This window comes from Heteronotia binoei, chromosome 10 (genome assembly GCF_032191835.1).
Source record: "Heteronotia binoei isolate CCM8104 ecotype False Entrance Well chromosome 10, APGP_CSIRO_Hbin_v1, whole genome shotgun sequence".
NCBI classification, from domain to species: domain Eukaryota; kingdom Metazoa; phylum Chordata; class Lepidosauria; order Squamata; family Gekkonidae; genus Heteronotia; species Heteronotia binoei.
The window spans coordinates 72,321,772-72,335,128 of NC_083232.1; the positions used below are offsets into that span (position 1 = coordinate 72,321,772).

At 41.8% G+C, this 13,357-nt stretch overlaps 2 protein-coding genes across 2 annotated transcripts in view; both read right to left on the reverse strand.

Annotated features, from left to right (window-relative positions):
- Positions 1–13,357, reverse strand: part of SNRPD1 (small nuclear ribonucleoprotein D1 polypeptide) — a 230,538-nt gene that overhangs the window by 61,202 nt on the left and 155,979 nt on the right. The window lies entirely within an intron of this gene.
- LIMD1 (LIM domain containing 1) overlaps positions 977–13,357 on the reverse strand; it is a 54,191-nt gene continuing 41,810 nt past the window's right edge. Inside the window, exons 5-9 of the mRNA XM_060248909.1 lie at positions 12,885–12,947; positions 9,767–9,897; positions 7,366–7,417; positions 5,800–5,868; positions 977–2,678 (exon numbers count right to left, since the gene is read on the reverse strand). Of these exons, the coding sequence (XP_060104892.1) occupies positions 2,541–2,678; positions 5,800–5,868; positions 7,366–7,417; positions 9,767–9,897; positions 12,885–12,947 (453 nt within the window). The 3' untranslated portion in view covers positions 977–2,540. The remainder of the gene's footprint in view (positions 2,679–5,799; positions 5,869–7,365; positions 7,418–9,766; positions 9,898–12,884; positions 12,948–13,357) is intronic.

A 13,357-nucleotide genomic window follows, 5' to 3' on the forward strand; every position in this document is an offset into this window, starting at 1 on the left:
ACCTTGGAAGTTTATTCTTGCTTGCTCCTAAGAGGGTCTAAAGTTGTCATGGGCCTTAAAAGACTGCTTACCCTGAGCACAGTAAAGCCTGAACTTCATTAACGCTGCCCAGTAGTAACGCTCTTAAACTCCTTTTCTCTGCCTGCTGCTTACTATACGCCATGGCCCTTTTTCCATGTTGGGGTATGGTAAGAGCAAGCTTTTGCTAGAGCTTTTTTGTTTTGGAAAGGGGGGGTCCTAAAAGGCTTTCTTGTATCCAGACATGCACCCGTGTGGTGTGTCTTCTTGAAGAGAGTTGTGCTGGGTTTATGTCCCTGGTCTATGCTTATGCCTAGTCAAAAGGGCAGGAAGGAATGGTGCTTCTATAAAGATGAAAATAGGGTGACTCCTACCTGCCTTAAGTTATCTCATGAAAGAAACTACCTACCTGGAACTAAAGTCCTGCTGCTACCCAGCCTCTGGAATCTAATAACAGGTGGGGGTAAGGAGATACCCAGGCTCTAGGAAATGATTTTCACCCTTGAAATAATTTGCAGACAATACGTAGACTACTGATCTTCAGTTTTTCTCCTCTGCAAACAAAGCATATTTCCCTTGAATAATTTTGTGCTAAAGAAATACTGCTGTTGGTTACTGTCAAGATTTATTTATATCCTCTCCTTTCAAAGCTGGCATTTCTCTCTTTATGTCAAACAAAAGCTCCAGGTAATTTAGAGAAAACCACAGCTGTTTTGCCCAAGCCTTGTTTCTGCTACTCAGAGTTCCTTTGAGTCTCTGATGGGGGAGGAGGGATTTCTCAGCCAGCTCCACTCCCAAAACAGAATGTGTTGCTGGAGACCTGAGGGCACTTTAAAAAAAAAATCAGTATTGTTCTAAACATGGTTTTCAAACAGCAACTCTAACTGCAACTTCATGGTGAAGTAATGGATAATCTTAATAGGATGTGGTCCAATTACAATTGAAAGCTACTCAGAACTGATGCAGAATTAGTTTATTGGCAGTCAAGCCCAGGTTGAACAGGGATAAGCAACTGGAAGTCTCCTAGCAAAAACAATTTTATAGGTTAACCAGTATCTGTTTCACACTCCCTCAAGCATCAGTTACAAAAATATATATACACAATAGTCCATATCATATTTATTACACACACTTAACTGAAGGCATAGTTTAAGGCATAGGAGTTTAAAAGGAAAACAGCAATTTTCATGTTGCTCAAGATACAAGACACAAGATTCTATTCTTGAAATTACACTCCGTTTAGGTGTTAGTCCATGCACACCAATGACAGGTAGAACAGATCTGTAATCTGTTGAGTTTACTCTAAAATCTCAAGTTCCCAGTGCTCTGAATAACTGAGATTATGAGGAACAGAAAGCTGCATATTCAGTCTTAATCTGTCCTCACTCTTTAATCCAATTTCCACAGCAGATGCTGGAGCACCAGGACCAGCTAGAAAGACCTGGTTTCTAAAATGCATGGTGAGAACAGCAGACCAATCTCTCACCAGTACATAAATATTTTCAGTGTTTGTGCTTTTTTAAAAAAATATACAGTTTAGCAGCTACTGGGGGAAGACAAGGAATATCTCCATGAAATGTGGGGGAGGGAGGGAGGAGTAGTATGATTAGCTTCATTCCACCTCAACTTTTGGAATCCCCAATTATCACACTTTTTTATTTAAAAACACACAATAACAGCATGTTGATGGCATATTTCTACAAATAGGACAGTTTGTCAAGCAAAAAACTGAGCATGTGTTTATTACATAGACTGTCTAGTGATGGCGGGGTGTGTTTCCACAACAAAGGCCAGTATAGATTAACCATTCCCAAAATAACAGACCTGCAGTTCTAGACATCACTACAAACACGGCATTATGGGGAGGGTATTTATTACTTATTTCAATTTATATTTTGCCCTCCCCACAAGCAGGCTCAGGGCAGATCACAAGTGGGTTTTAAAGCACACCACCTACTTAAGAGCACAGTTTAGTTGTGATTTTACTTACTACATATTCTTCCCCTATTGGATAACTGTCCCTGTCCACTCTCAAGGTCCACACAAGGATCCGCAACCGCTGTGTCTACTTTGTCAGCAATGTGCTCTGTGTAGAATTCCCTAGCACATGAAGCATGGGACTTAAGGTGAAGCTGCTTATTTTTAAAAGATATTGGATTTATATCCTGCCCTTCACTCTGAATCTCAGAGTGGCTCACAATCTCCTTTATCTTCCTCCCCCACAACAAACACCCGTGAGGTATGTGGGGCTGAGAGAGTTCTCACAGAAGCTGCCCTTTCAAGCACAACTTTGCGAGCGCTATGGCTGACCTGACCCGAGGCCATTCCAGCAGCTGTAAGTGGGGGAGTGGGAAATCAAACCTGGTTCTCCCAGATAAGAGTCCACACACTTAACCGCTATACCAAACTGACTCCTCTTAACTACAAGTTACCAACCAGGGGAAATGAGCACCTCAAAGAAAATGACAGGACAACAACAGTTCCTTTGCCAGCTTTCTGGGGTGGGTCTTCAGCCGTCCTGACTAGTAATGATGCCGGTATGTAGCTGCCGGAGTCGTGCCTTTCTCTATATGCACAAGGTGGCAGGAGTGGCAAAGCAAATGGTCATCCAAGGGGTAACAGCGATGCCCATCTTCATCATTAAGCTCCATTCCACAATCCTATGCAAGAAGGGAAAAAGAAAGGAGGGGCAGAACTAAAATTTCATATGAGAGTTTGCATGGACATTGCCCAAGGCTAGACATACAAACAAGGATCAATGAGACAATCACATTAATAAAACTGCCACAAATATCTTAAGACAAATGGGCACAAAATACAAAGGTTCCCTACTTGTAACCAGTGTTCCCTCTAAGCTGAGTTAGTGTGAGCTAGCTCACAGTTCCTTAGCCCCCAACTCACACATTTCTGTTTTAGCTCAGGAAGGGTGGCCCCACAGCAAACTAATTTATGCAGTAGCCAAATTGCTCACTTGCAACTTTAATGCTGGTAGCTCACGGAGAAGAAGTTTTGCTCACAATACTCCGCAGCTTGGAGAGAGTATTGCTCATAATACTATTCAATTCATTTATACCCTATTCTCCCCAATGGGAAACCAAAGTGGTTTATATCATTCTCCTCTTCTCCAATTTTGTCCTCACTGGGGGTGGGGCAACAGTAGGAGGGCTTCTAGTGTCCTGGCCCCACTGGTGGACCTCCTTATGGAACCTGGCTTTTTTGGCCACTGTGTGACAGAGTGTAGGACTGGATGGTCCACTGGCCTGATCCAACATGGCTTCTCTTATGTTCTTATGAACTGTAAGAGAGCATGACTAGCCCAAGGTCACCCAGTGAGCTTCCATTCCATGAGTGGATATTTGAACCTGGTTCTCCCAGATACAAACTCAACACTCTTAACCACTCCATCACACTGGCTCTTCCTAGATGTGCGAAACTAATTTAACACCTGCAATGGAAAACAATGACATTCTTTTTATCAAGATATAATGAGATAGTGCCAAACTTTCCGATTAATTCTAATTTGGCAGTTGCATGCTGGAATCTCCCTTTGGTTGAAGAACAGTGACTTTCAGGTCAGAAGCAGAATATGCTGATAGAATAAAATGCTTTATTCTGAATGTTGCCATTTTGGGGTCTCCAGATGGAATGGCTGATGTTATTAGACTAGTATTGCCAGCCCTGACCTGAGTGGCCCAAGCTAGCTCAATTTCATCACTTCTTGGAAATTAAGAAATACTTGGCTAGTAGTTTGCTGGAAGACCATCGAGAAAATCCAACAATCCATGACTAGAACTAGTGTGGGGCAGCAGTTAAGAGCATCAGACTACTGTCTAAGAGGCCAAGTTTCAAATCCCTACCCACGCTATGAAAGCTCTCTGTGTATCCTTGGACCAATCACAATCTCCCCATCTAACCTACCTCACAAGGATGTTGTGAGGATAAAATGGAGGAGAGGAGAATGATGTTAAGCCACTTTGGGCCCACTGGAGACAAAAGCGGATGTAAATTTTTAAAAAATGACTTGGAAGATGATGTCCAGTATGAGTAGGCACATTTGGATTTTTACTGCGAACATAAGAGAAGTCATGTTTGATCAGGCCAATGGCCCATCCAGTCCAACACTCTGTGTCACACTATGGCCAAAAAGCCAAGTGCCACCAGGAGGTCCACCAGTGGAGCCAGGACACTAGAAGCCCTCCCACTGTGTCCCCCCTCCTTGTGAAGATTGCAGCATCTCTACATATGACATTTGTCAGCCCTAGTAAAATCTGAGAGTGCAGTCTGGCCAGGGTCAAAGAACACTGCAGTTAGTCCTAGGCCCTGAAGGAGCTCTGGGCTTGTGAAATTCTCGAACACCAACCTCACCCACATAACAAGCCAATTGTTCAAATAATCCCATTGCATATGCCCAAGGTGTTGACAGGTAGAACAGTTCTATAATCTGTTGAGTCTACTCAAGGTGTTGGGCACCCCAGGCCTTATCTCAGATGTTGGAATGGCAACATCACTTATCCTATGTGATTGGATGCCCAAGGCTTTCAAGAATGGTGCTTGAGTTTACTGGCAGTACATTTCTAAACAGCATTCCTTTATAATAAGCAATGTTAAAAATAAACTTTCGAGAATCTGACTTGTATGAAATGGTCTCCAAAGGCAGGACCAGATCTATGTTTTTTGAAGGGGGGCAAAATTAAAAAATGATGCCCCCTTATGGGACATTTTATCTTATGGTCCCATAGAATACAATGGACTCCATACACAATTTGGCGCCCCCCCCCCCCCGGTCAGCACCCAGGGCAAGCACCCCTCTCTGCTCCCCCTAGATCTGGCCCTGTCAAAGGAGATTCTGTGCATACAGTGAACTGCCCAGACAAAAAGGATGCCCATCTTTGGCAAACAAGACACTCCCCTAGCTTACTAGCTTTTAAGCAATGGCTTCCAATGTAAGAAGACCACCAGCAATAAATCCAAAAATAAGCCTCTTCCCCCCCCCCCCCCCCGACCTACATGCCCTTGCACACATCTAATGAGCTCCTTGGATCTTGGTCACTATCAGGGCTTTTTTTGTAGAAAAAGCCCAGCAGGAATTTATTTGCATATTAGGCCATGCCCCCTGACACCAAGCCAGCCAGAAGTGCGTTATTGCGCATTCTTACTCAAAAAAAGCCCTGGTCAATATTCTCATCGACAAGAAAAAAATCACTCAATATATTTTGAGAAATCTTTCCATAAATTCCTCTTGCAGGGCATTCTCTAGCAAATGGGAGCAACAAGGGTTCTAAAGTGAGAACACATACATTTGTAATATGTTTATGTTTATTGGATTTATATCCCGCCCTCCCCGCCGGAGCATGCTCAGGGTGGCTCACAACACGTAAAAACCAAACAGTTCACATTATATTATTAAAACAATTAGAACAGTTGAAACAGTCTGGTGCTAATATCAGTTGATGATATTACACTTCAGATGGCATTCAGGATATAAGATGTGATTCTCTACTCCCCTATCAGTCATTCTGGATTAAAGGCCAGCCGGAATAATGTTGTTTTTACTGGGCGAGGTGCTGCAAGGGCCTAACTTCTTCTGGCAACTGATTCCACCAGAAGGACGCAGCAATCGAGAAGGCTCTCTCTCTAGTTGACTTTAATCTTGCCTCCCTCGGCCCGGGATCACTAATAGATTTTGTGTCCCAGATCTAAGTACCCTCTGGGGAACGTGGGGGGGAGAGACAGTCCCCTAAGGTATTTTATGCAAGGCCTCTTAAAAACAGGCTGGCTTACCTCACAGCGGTAACACTCCACGTGATAATCCTTGTCCATTGACACAACACGAATAGTTTCATCAGATCCCTATAAGCATTGAAACAAAACCAAAGGGATAAAAAAAAGAGTTCAAAAAAGGAACGAGGAACTAAAGTGGAATTTGCTCCAGGCTGTGTGAATTTTCTGTTGCAAAGTGGAGGCTGATATATTTAGACTGCTGTTGAGGGGAGAGGAGCAAACCCCATTTTTAAAAAAATCCTGTAGTAGACAAAAATTTGTGCAAAGCTTCTGCAGCCTGCCCAGGTGAGGTGACTCAACAGGCTACAAGCTAATTCTTGAGCATGCTCATTGAAACTAAGACAGAACTGAGTATTGCTGCAATCCTATGGACCCCATCCCAGGAGTAAACCCAAGAGAATAACATGGGACACTTCTGACTATACCTGCTTAGGACTGCTCCCTATGAAAAACATTTAGCATTGATTATGATTGTTTCAAAAGTTGTTCCCAAGCATCCTTACATAGTTTGGATATTATGTACCGTACTCAGCAACAAAGAAAAAGAAGACGCCTCAGACATTCCAAGTTCTGTGCCAAAGAATCTCACATTATATGACAAGAATTTTGCACAGTAAGTAGATTTCAGAAACTAAGCAAGGCTGGTTGGCCCTGATTATTCTTGGGTGAAGAAGAGAAGGCTGAGGGGGTACATGATTGTTATTTTTAAGTATCTGAAAGGCTGTTAGAGGGCAGGGAGCTCTTCCTGTTGGCAGCAGAGGATAGGACTCACAGTAATGGGTTTAAATTAAGGGTGGGAAGGTACCAGCTGGATATTAGGAAAAACTTTTTTACAGTATGAGTTGTTCAACAGTGGAATCAGCTACCTTGGGAAGTGGTGAGCTCCCCTTAGCTGGCAGTTTTTAAGCAGCAGCTGGACAAACACTTGTCAGGGATGCTCTAGGCTGATCCTACATTGAGCAGGGGGTTGGACTAGATGGCCCGTATGGCCCCTTCCAACTCTATGATTCTACCACCAAGGTTACAATGCTGAGCCAGGCAATGGCAAACCATCTCTGAACATTTCTTACCTTGAAAACCCTACAGCAGCATCATAAATTGGCTGTAACTTAATGGCATTTCCCACCAACACCAAGCATATGTGCCTATACTTACTTACTCTGCACAGCTTATTCTGGTTTCAATTCAGAATTTTCTTAGAATGTGGGAAGGACGAGGGAGCAAAGAACAGCATCAGCATTTTAGATATGACTCAAAAGGTGTTTTGTCCACATCAATGGAATTTAAGCATTTAACTGTGCACTTTATTTCTTTGAGTTCAATGGAATTTATGTGCAACTAACCTTCCTTGAATTGTATCTTTGGTCCCTCAATTCAGTCATGACCAATTCCCACTGAAAGCAACAGGACAAAAAAATCATGACAAAGTTAAGCCATGACTTAGATGCCTTCTATGACACAGGAATGACTATGCCTTGACTTGTACAACTGTGAGGACTTAATAGAAGATCACTGTGAATAAGACTGTCAAGAAGTTGAATAGGAGGAGTAAATATAATCCCTTACCTCACTTGGCAGAATAGGAAGTCCACATGCTGCACATTTTGGAGCCAAAACTCTGCATAAAAAACAATGTTATAACCTTCAATCAGTTTTTAAGATCCTTTTAAACTGACATGACTTCTTCCCGAAACACAGTTTTCTGAAGGTGCTGGGAAGTCATCTAAAGATCTCTCACTTGCTTAACTTAATGGCATTAAGTTACTTATTGCTTACAGAAATATAAGCCCAGAGGCTCTTTTTGGGGAAAATGGGGGGTGGGATCCAGATACCTTCTTCACTGAATCTCAGCCAATTCTTCTCTTTACAACAGCTCACACCCCACACAGCTTTTGCATATGCAGATCTCATGATCCCCAGCGTAGCTTTTCCCTCCTCCCCCTTTTTTTTAAGTGACCCGTGCTTTATCAGAAGCAAAAATGTTGGATGGATCCAAACCCAGGACAGGAAATCCAGAGAACAAATTTAAGCAAGTCTATTTGGGAAGACTTACTCTCAGAAAAGTGTTCTTTGAATGGCATTGTTAGACCTGTATAGCAGACGTGCCTTTCATGAAGTTCACAAGGTCTGATAACAGAAATTTCAAAGGCACATTGTTTCAAAGGATTGTTACTCAAAACATTATCAGTTTTGCTTTAGGAGTCAGAAATGGTCATAACTTTAAGCCTTACAATCAAACTAAACATGATGTTGAAGTTCCTTGCCACAGACAAGTTTTTTAAAAAAAATAAACTGATGTGTAGTCTCACAGAAACAGTGTCGGAGTGTTAACTCTTTCCTCTTTTGCCATTTTGTTCATTCATAATTATTATAAATGTTATTAATAAATTGTTTTAAACCATAATGGGTTCATCTGAACCCATTGCCAGAGGCAACAAGACAGCTACAATGCAAACCGCATTGACTTTAAAAAAATAGACATTTGGAACATTAACTATCTTCCATGGGGCATTTACCATTAGTACAGCATTTATTGCATATGGCCAAAGGCTGCTACAATCAACCACATAGAGACCACAGGGACACATGTCAATTTTCACAGAAGTGAATAAAAGGTGTGGCTCAGTGGCAGAGCAGCTGCTTTGTATACAGAAGGTTTCACAGCTCAATTCTTGGTAACTCCAGTTAAAAGGATCAGATGGTTGGTGATGAGAGTGACCTCCACTGGAGATCAACCTGAGCAGACATTACAAACCTTGATATGCCAGTGGTCTGACTCAGTAGCCCTGTTCTCATGTTACAATTAATGCATGTACATCCTGCATGTAGAGAGTCAGTTTGGTGTAGTGGTTAAGTGTGCAGAATCTTATCTGGGAGAACCGGGTTTGATTCCCCACTCCTCCACTTACAGCTGCTGGAATGGCCTTGGGTTAGCCATAGCTATCTCAGGAGTTGTCCTTGAAAGGGCAGCTGCTGTGAGAGCCCTCTCAGCCCCACCCACCTCACAGGGTGTCTGTTGTGGGGGAAGAAGATATAGGAGATTGTAAGCTGCTCTGAGTCTCTGAATCAGAGAGAAGGGCGGGGTATAAATCTGAAGTCTTCTTCTTCTTCTAAATACACAGTTCTGTTCACAAGAAAGAGCCATTGTGTGTTCACTTTAAAAATGAAACAAGGGACCAGTACCTGGACAAATGAGCAGTTTTAATCCTATGTTCAGCTGTATATGCACATATAAAGAAAGGCACATATAAAGAAAACTCAAGAGTACACCATACATAGATTGTACATGAATTCACTGTAACCCATGATCAGGAGAAGTAGCAGGCAGCTTCATTAGTTCAAAGATTATCCAGAAAGGTCTACACAGAATGCTTGTGTATCTGCCCAAGAGATGGATCTCAACACAAGAGGCTGCTTAATAACAGTTGCTTTGTACACCTACTTCAGGTATTGCTAGCAATCAGTAACTGTGGCTTAAAACATGCTAAACGAAATAAAAAGAAATATGTGGGACTAGTTTGCATGTTTAAGTTCTCCCATTCCACACTTTTCACCCCCAGTGAAGCTGAGAGTGTGGGAAAAGGCTGATACAGACATATTTTCAAAGATAACAGTATGATGTATCAGCATCTTGACCAGGGGTCGTTTTGTAGAAAAATAGATGGTGGAGCTCATCCAGGGATTGTTATGCAGCTGCACTTACTATTCCATGGACAAGGTATGGAGGAGGAGGGGGAACCCTCAGAAAGGTTCAGGAGCTGTGCTCCTGTGAGCTCCTGCTGAATCTGAGGCCTGATCTTGACCATACTCTACTCTCTCATTATTAGCAAGGCCCATTGGTACTTGAAGTTATCCAATATTTACTTGGAAGCAAGTTCCACAGAATCAGTGGAAATTACTTCCAGATAAATTTGCTCAAGAGTTGCATGCTTGGAAGTTTCTCCTGGAACTTATTTTGTCTCCTTACTTGTGATAATCTCGGACGCAGTAGATTTTGTTCTCATTGTCTACTGTAAATGGTACTCCATCCAGACATTCATTGCAGATCACACAACGGAAGCAGCCAGGATGGTACGACTTCCCCAGAGCCTGTAGAATCTTTAAGATGAGATTAAAAAAAGAGCTTACAAATAATTTTAAACAAGTACAATAAAGAAACAATTTGCAAATGAGGGTAATAGCAATCTTAATGGTCAATAATGGAACATTTTCTTCATAAAACCATAACCTTAACACCTACATTTCTGTAATCATTGAGAGTGGGTGTGTGAGGCAGAGACGCTAGTGACATTAGGATCATCATCATTAAAATAGCAAACAGTGCAGCTTTAACAGTGTTCAAAGTAGAAGGACAACATTAGGCCCTGAAAATAAGATGTCTCAAGCAAGGAAAAAGAAAGCAGAATTCCATGGTACTATAAGGGAACTGTGTGACAGCTTATATCCAGGAAATTTATAAGTTATAGCCTCAAAACTGATTCAATTCAAACGGCTTCTACTCAACAGCTGCCGCACATAGTAGCTAATGGATTGGACTCAGCTACCTTTTTCACTCAGTCGTGCCCATTTTCCCTCCTTAGTGCAGCTTCCATCCCACATGACTTTTCATACATAATTTATTTCTACAGTCATTGACCAAGTACATAAAAGAGGAGTAAAAGATCTCATATCAGCTGGTGCACCATCAAAATTTATACAGACATTATCAGCAATATCAGTCAATAAAATACCAAAAGTAAACTACTATTAAATAATTAAAATAATTAAAATCTCTGTTTAGCGTGACTAACTGTTGATAGCTTGTTTCCGGATTTTAATGGCCTGCACAGCAAATTTTGCCATGTTTAAAGTGATTACCTGCTCCCTGTCAGCTGACTTGTCTAAATAAAATCTTTCATTTCTCCAGAGAATTGAGAGCAGATTTGAGTTATATAACTGGCTCTAATGTTTTAGTACAATTTACATTTAAACATCACATGTTCTCTTGTTTCACATGACTTTTCTATCTTTGGGTCCCAAGGTCCCCAGAATAGCTCTGTTTGATGGCCAAAGGAGAATTCTTCAGGTAGAAAAATTGATTGGATCTAACCTATAGTATGGAAAACAAGTTCCTATGTGGGTTATTACAACTGCAACATGGTACTATAAGGGAACTACTTAATGGGCAGTAGTGATGTGAAACATCTCTATGCTATGGTGCTGATCCCTATGGTCAGCATCTCAACAAGTTACAGCTTCCATTTAGGTCTAACATGTAGACTGGGTCATGATCCTACTCAGGGGTGGAATTCTAGCAGGAGCTCCTTTGCAAATTAGGCCACACACCCCTGATGTAGCCAATCCTCCAAGAGCTTACAAAAAAGAGACTTGTAAGCTCTTGGAGGACTGGCTACATCATGGGCGTGTGCCTAATATGCAATATCCACCCCTGGTCCTACTGGATCCTCACATAGGTCTATCTCTGTTTAAGAAAATGTGCTGAAGTTTCACACTTGGTGGTCTAATTGGCACAGTTCTTTATAAAAAACATAGCTGGCCCCAAACCTAGGATGGTCCAAGGCCTTACATGCAAGATTAGGCACTGCAAAATGTGTTGTGTTCTGAAATTCCCTGTCACTGCTGCATCTACTGCCTGCCACCAGGGAAAACTATCACTAAAATTTGGAAGGAAGAGGTGGAGAAGTACTGTTTTATGGTGGCAGTTGCACATTCACTGCACCATTCATGTATTTAAAAGATCTGCACACTGCCTCTCTGCATCCACACCCAGGATGATTTACTGCCATTTAAAAAACTAAAATGATCTTAAGTTTCACTTAGAAGTTTAAAAAGCAGCAGCTTTTAAACAGAAGTAAAACATCAGCACTGGAGCACAAGAATCACCAACAGACTTTATCTTAACAACAATCTTCCTGAAATAAAGAGGATGATCGAGTCAAGAGGGGCTCTTGTAAAGTTGCAAAGGTCAAGCTCCATCTTGAGAAGCAGTCCTTCTATCAAGCACAGAAGGGAATGGCTCCAAGATGATGCCTAACATCATCTGAAAGAACAAGAAAATATGTCTTGCTTCTTTAGCTATTTTTTCTTATGTGTAAATGTATGCATATTTAATGAACTAAACCATGCAGGAACAACTAACCAGGTGAGGCCTCTAGCTTTTGTTCCAAAAGAAGATGACGACTGCAGATTTATACCCCACCCTTCTCTCTGAATCAGAGACTCAGATCAGCTCACAATCTCCTATATCTTCTCCCCCCACAACAGACACCCTGTGAGGTGGTGGGGCTGAGAGGGCTCTCACAGCAACTGCCCCTTTAAGGACAACCTCTGCCAGAGCTATGGCTGACCCAAGGCCATTCCAGCAGCTGCATGTGGAGGAGTGGAGAATCAAACCCAGTTCTCCCAGATAAGAGTCTGCACACTTAACCACTACACCAAACTGGCTCTCTGCAGCAAAGAGCCTTCCCATCTTCCTGTGCTCTACTCAGAGGCCATCCACAAAAAAATGAGGGGTCATGTGCACCAGAACAGAGGACCAACATTTAGCACTCCTGTCTTACAAAGCCAAGGCAGGATGTGTACAGGTCTTTTTTTGATACAAAGATATTACATGCAAAAGTTTGTCATAGCACACCACTGGAATTATTCCCCATTTGAGGGCTGGTGTGGCATAGTGGTTGTAGTTTCAGGCTAGGACCTGGGATGGCCGGGTTCAAATCCCTTCTCTGCCATGGAAGCTTGCTGGGTGACCCTGTGCCCACCTGAATTTGTCAGCCTAACCACCTCTTGCAAGGTTGTGGTTGTGAGGATTGAGTGGATGAGGGAAAAACAATATGAAAAGCCACTGTTGGTCCCAGTCAGGGAGAAAAGTGCGATATAAATTTAAAATAATAAGCATAAGCAAGCGAGCATTTTCCTCTACTTATAAAAATGAAAATCAGAGATGTGTTTTGCTATCCTTCCCAAACTGGCCTTCATACTACCTGGATTTTAGTACCTAGTTAAGAAAGGTTCTAAACACATTTTCTTTTCAACTTTGTTCTGTGTGTGTGTGTGTGTCCCCATAATACTCTAAGGTCACTTACCATATCCATTATCAAATGTCCACAAATGAAACATCTATCAGCTGATTGCTGGAACCCAGAATACTATAATTAGGGGAATAAGAGAGAGAAAACTAGTTCTAAACTTCTGCACATAAACATTTTGTCATTTCATGAACTGGGTTCACATTGGTTGATGTGTACAGGTATTTTAGTGCCCCCTCCCACTACATTTTTATTACTTTAAAAATCCCTCCACAAAATCTAGAATGCATATTTATCATTTCTGTCCTTATGGGTACATCAATGCAAGAATAAAACACATATGAAGTCACAATTATGAAAAAACAAGCCCTTGATACTGATTGCCTCATTTAAGAGTCTCTCATCTTTCATTTAAAAAAAGGTTTAATCAAATTGAGAGGGAGAGTGTGTGCATGCATTATAAGCACAGATAGGAAGGGATAATTATTCACACTGCAGTTCGCTCACATTTTTATCATGATACATCTATC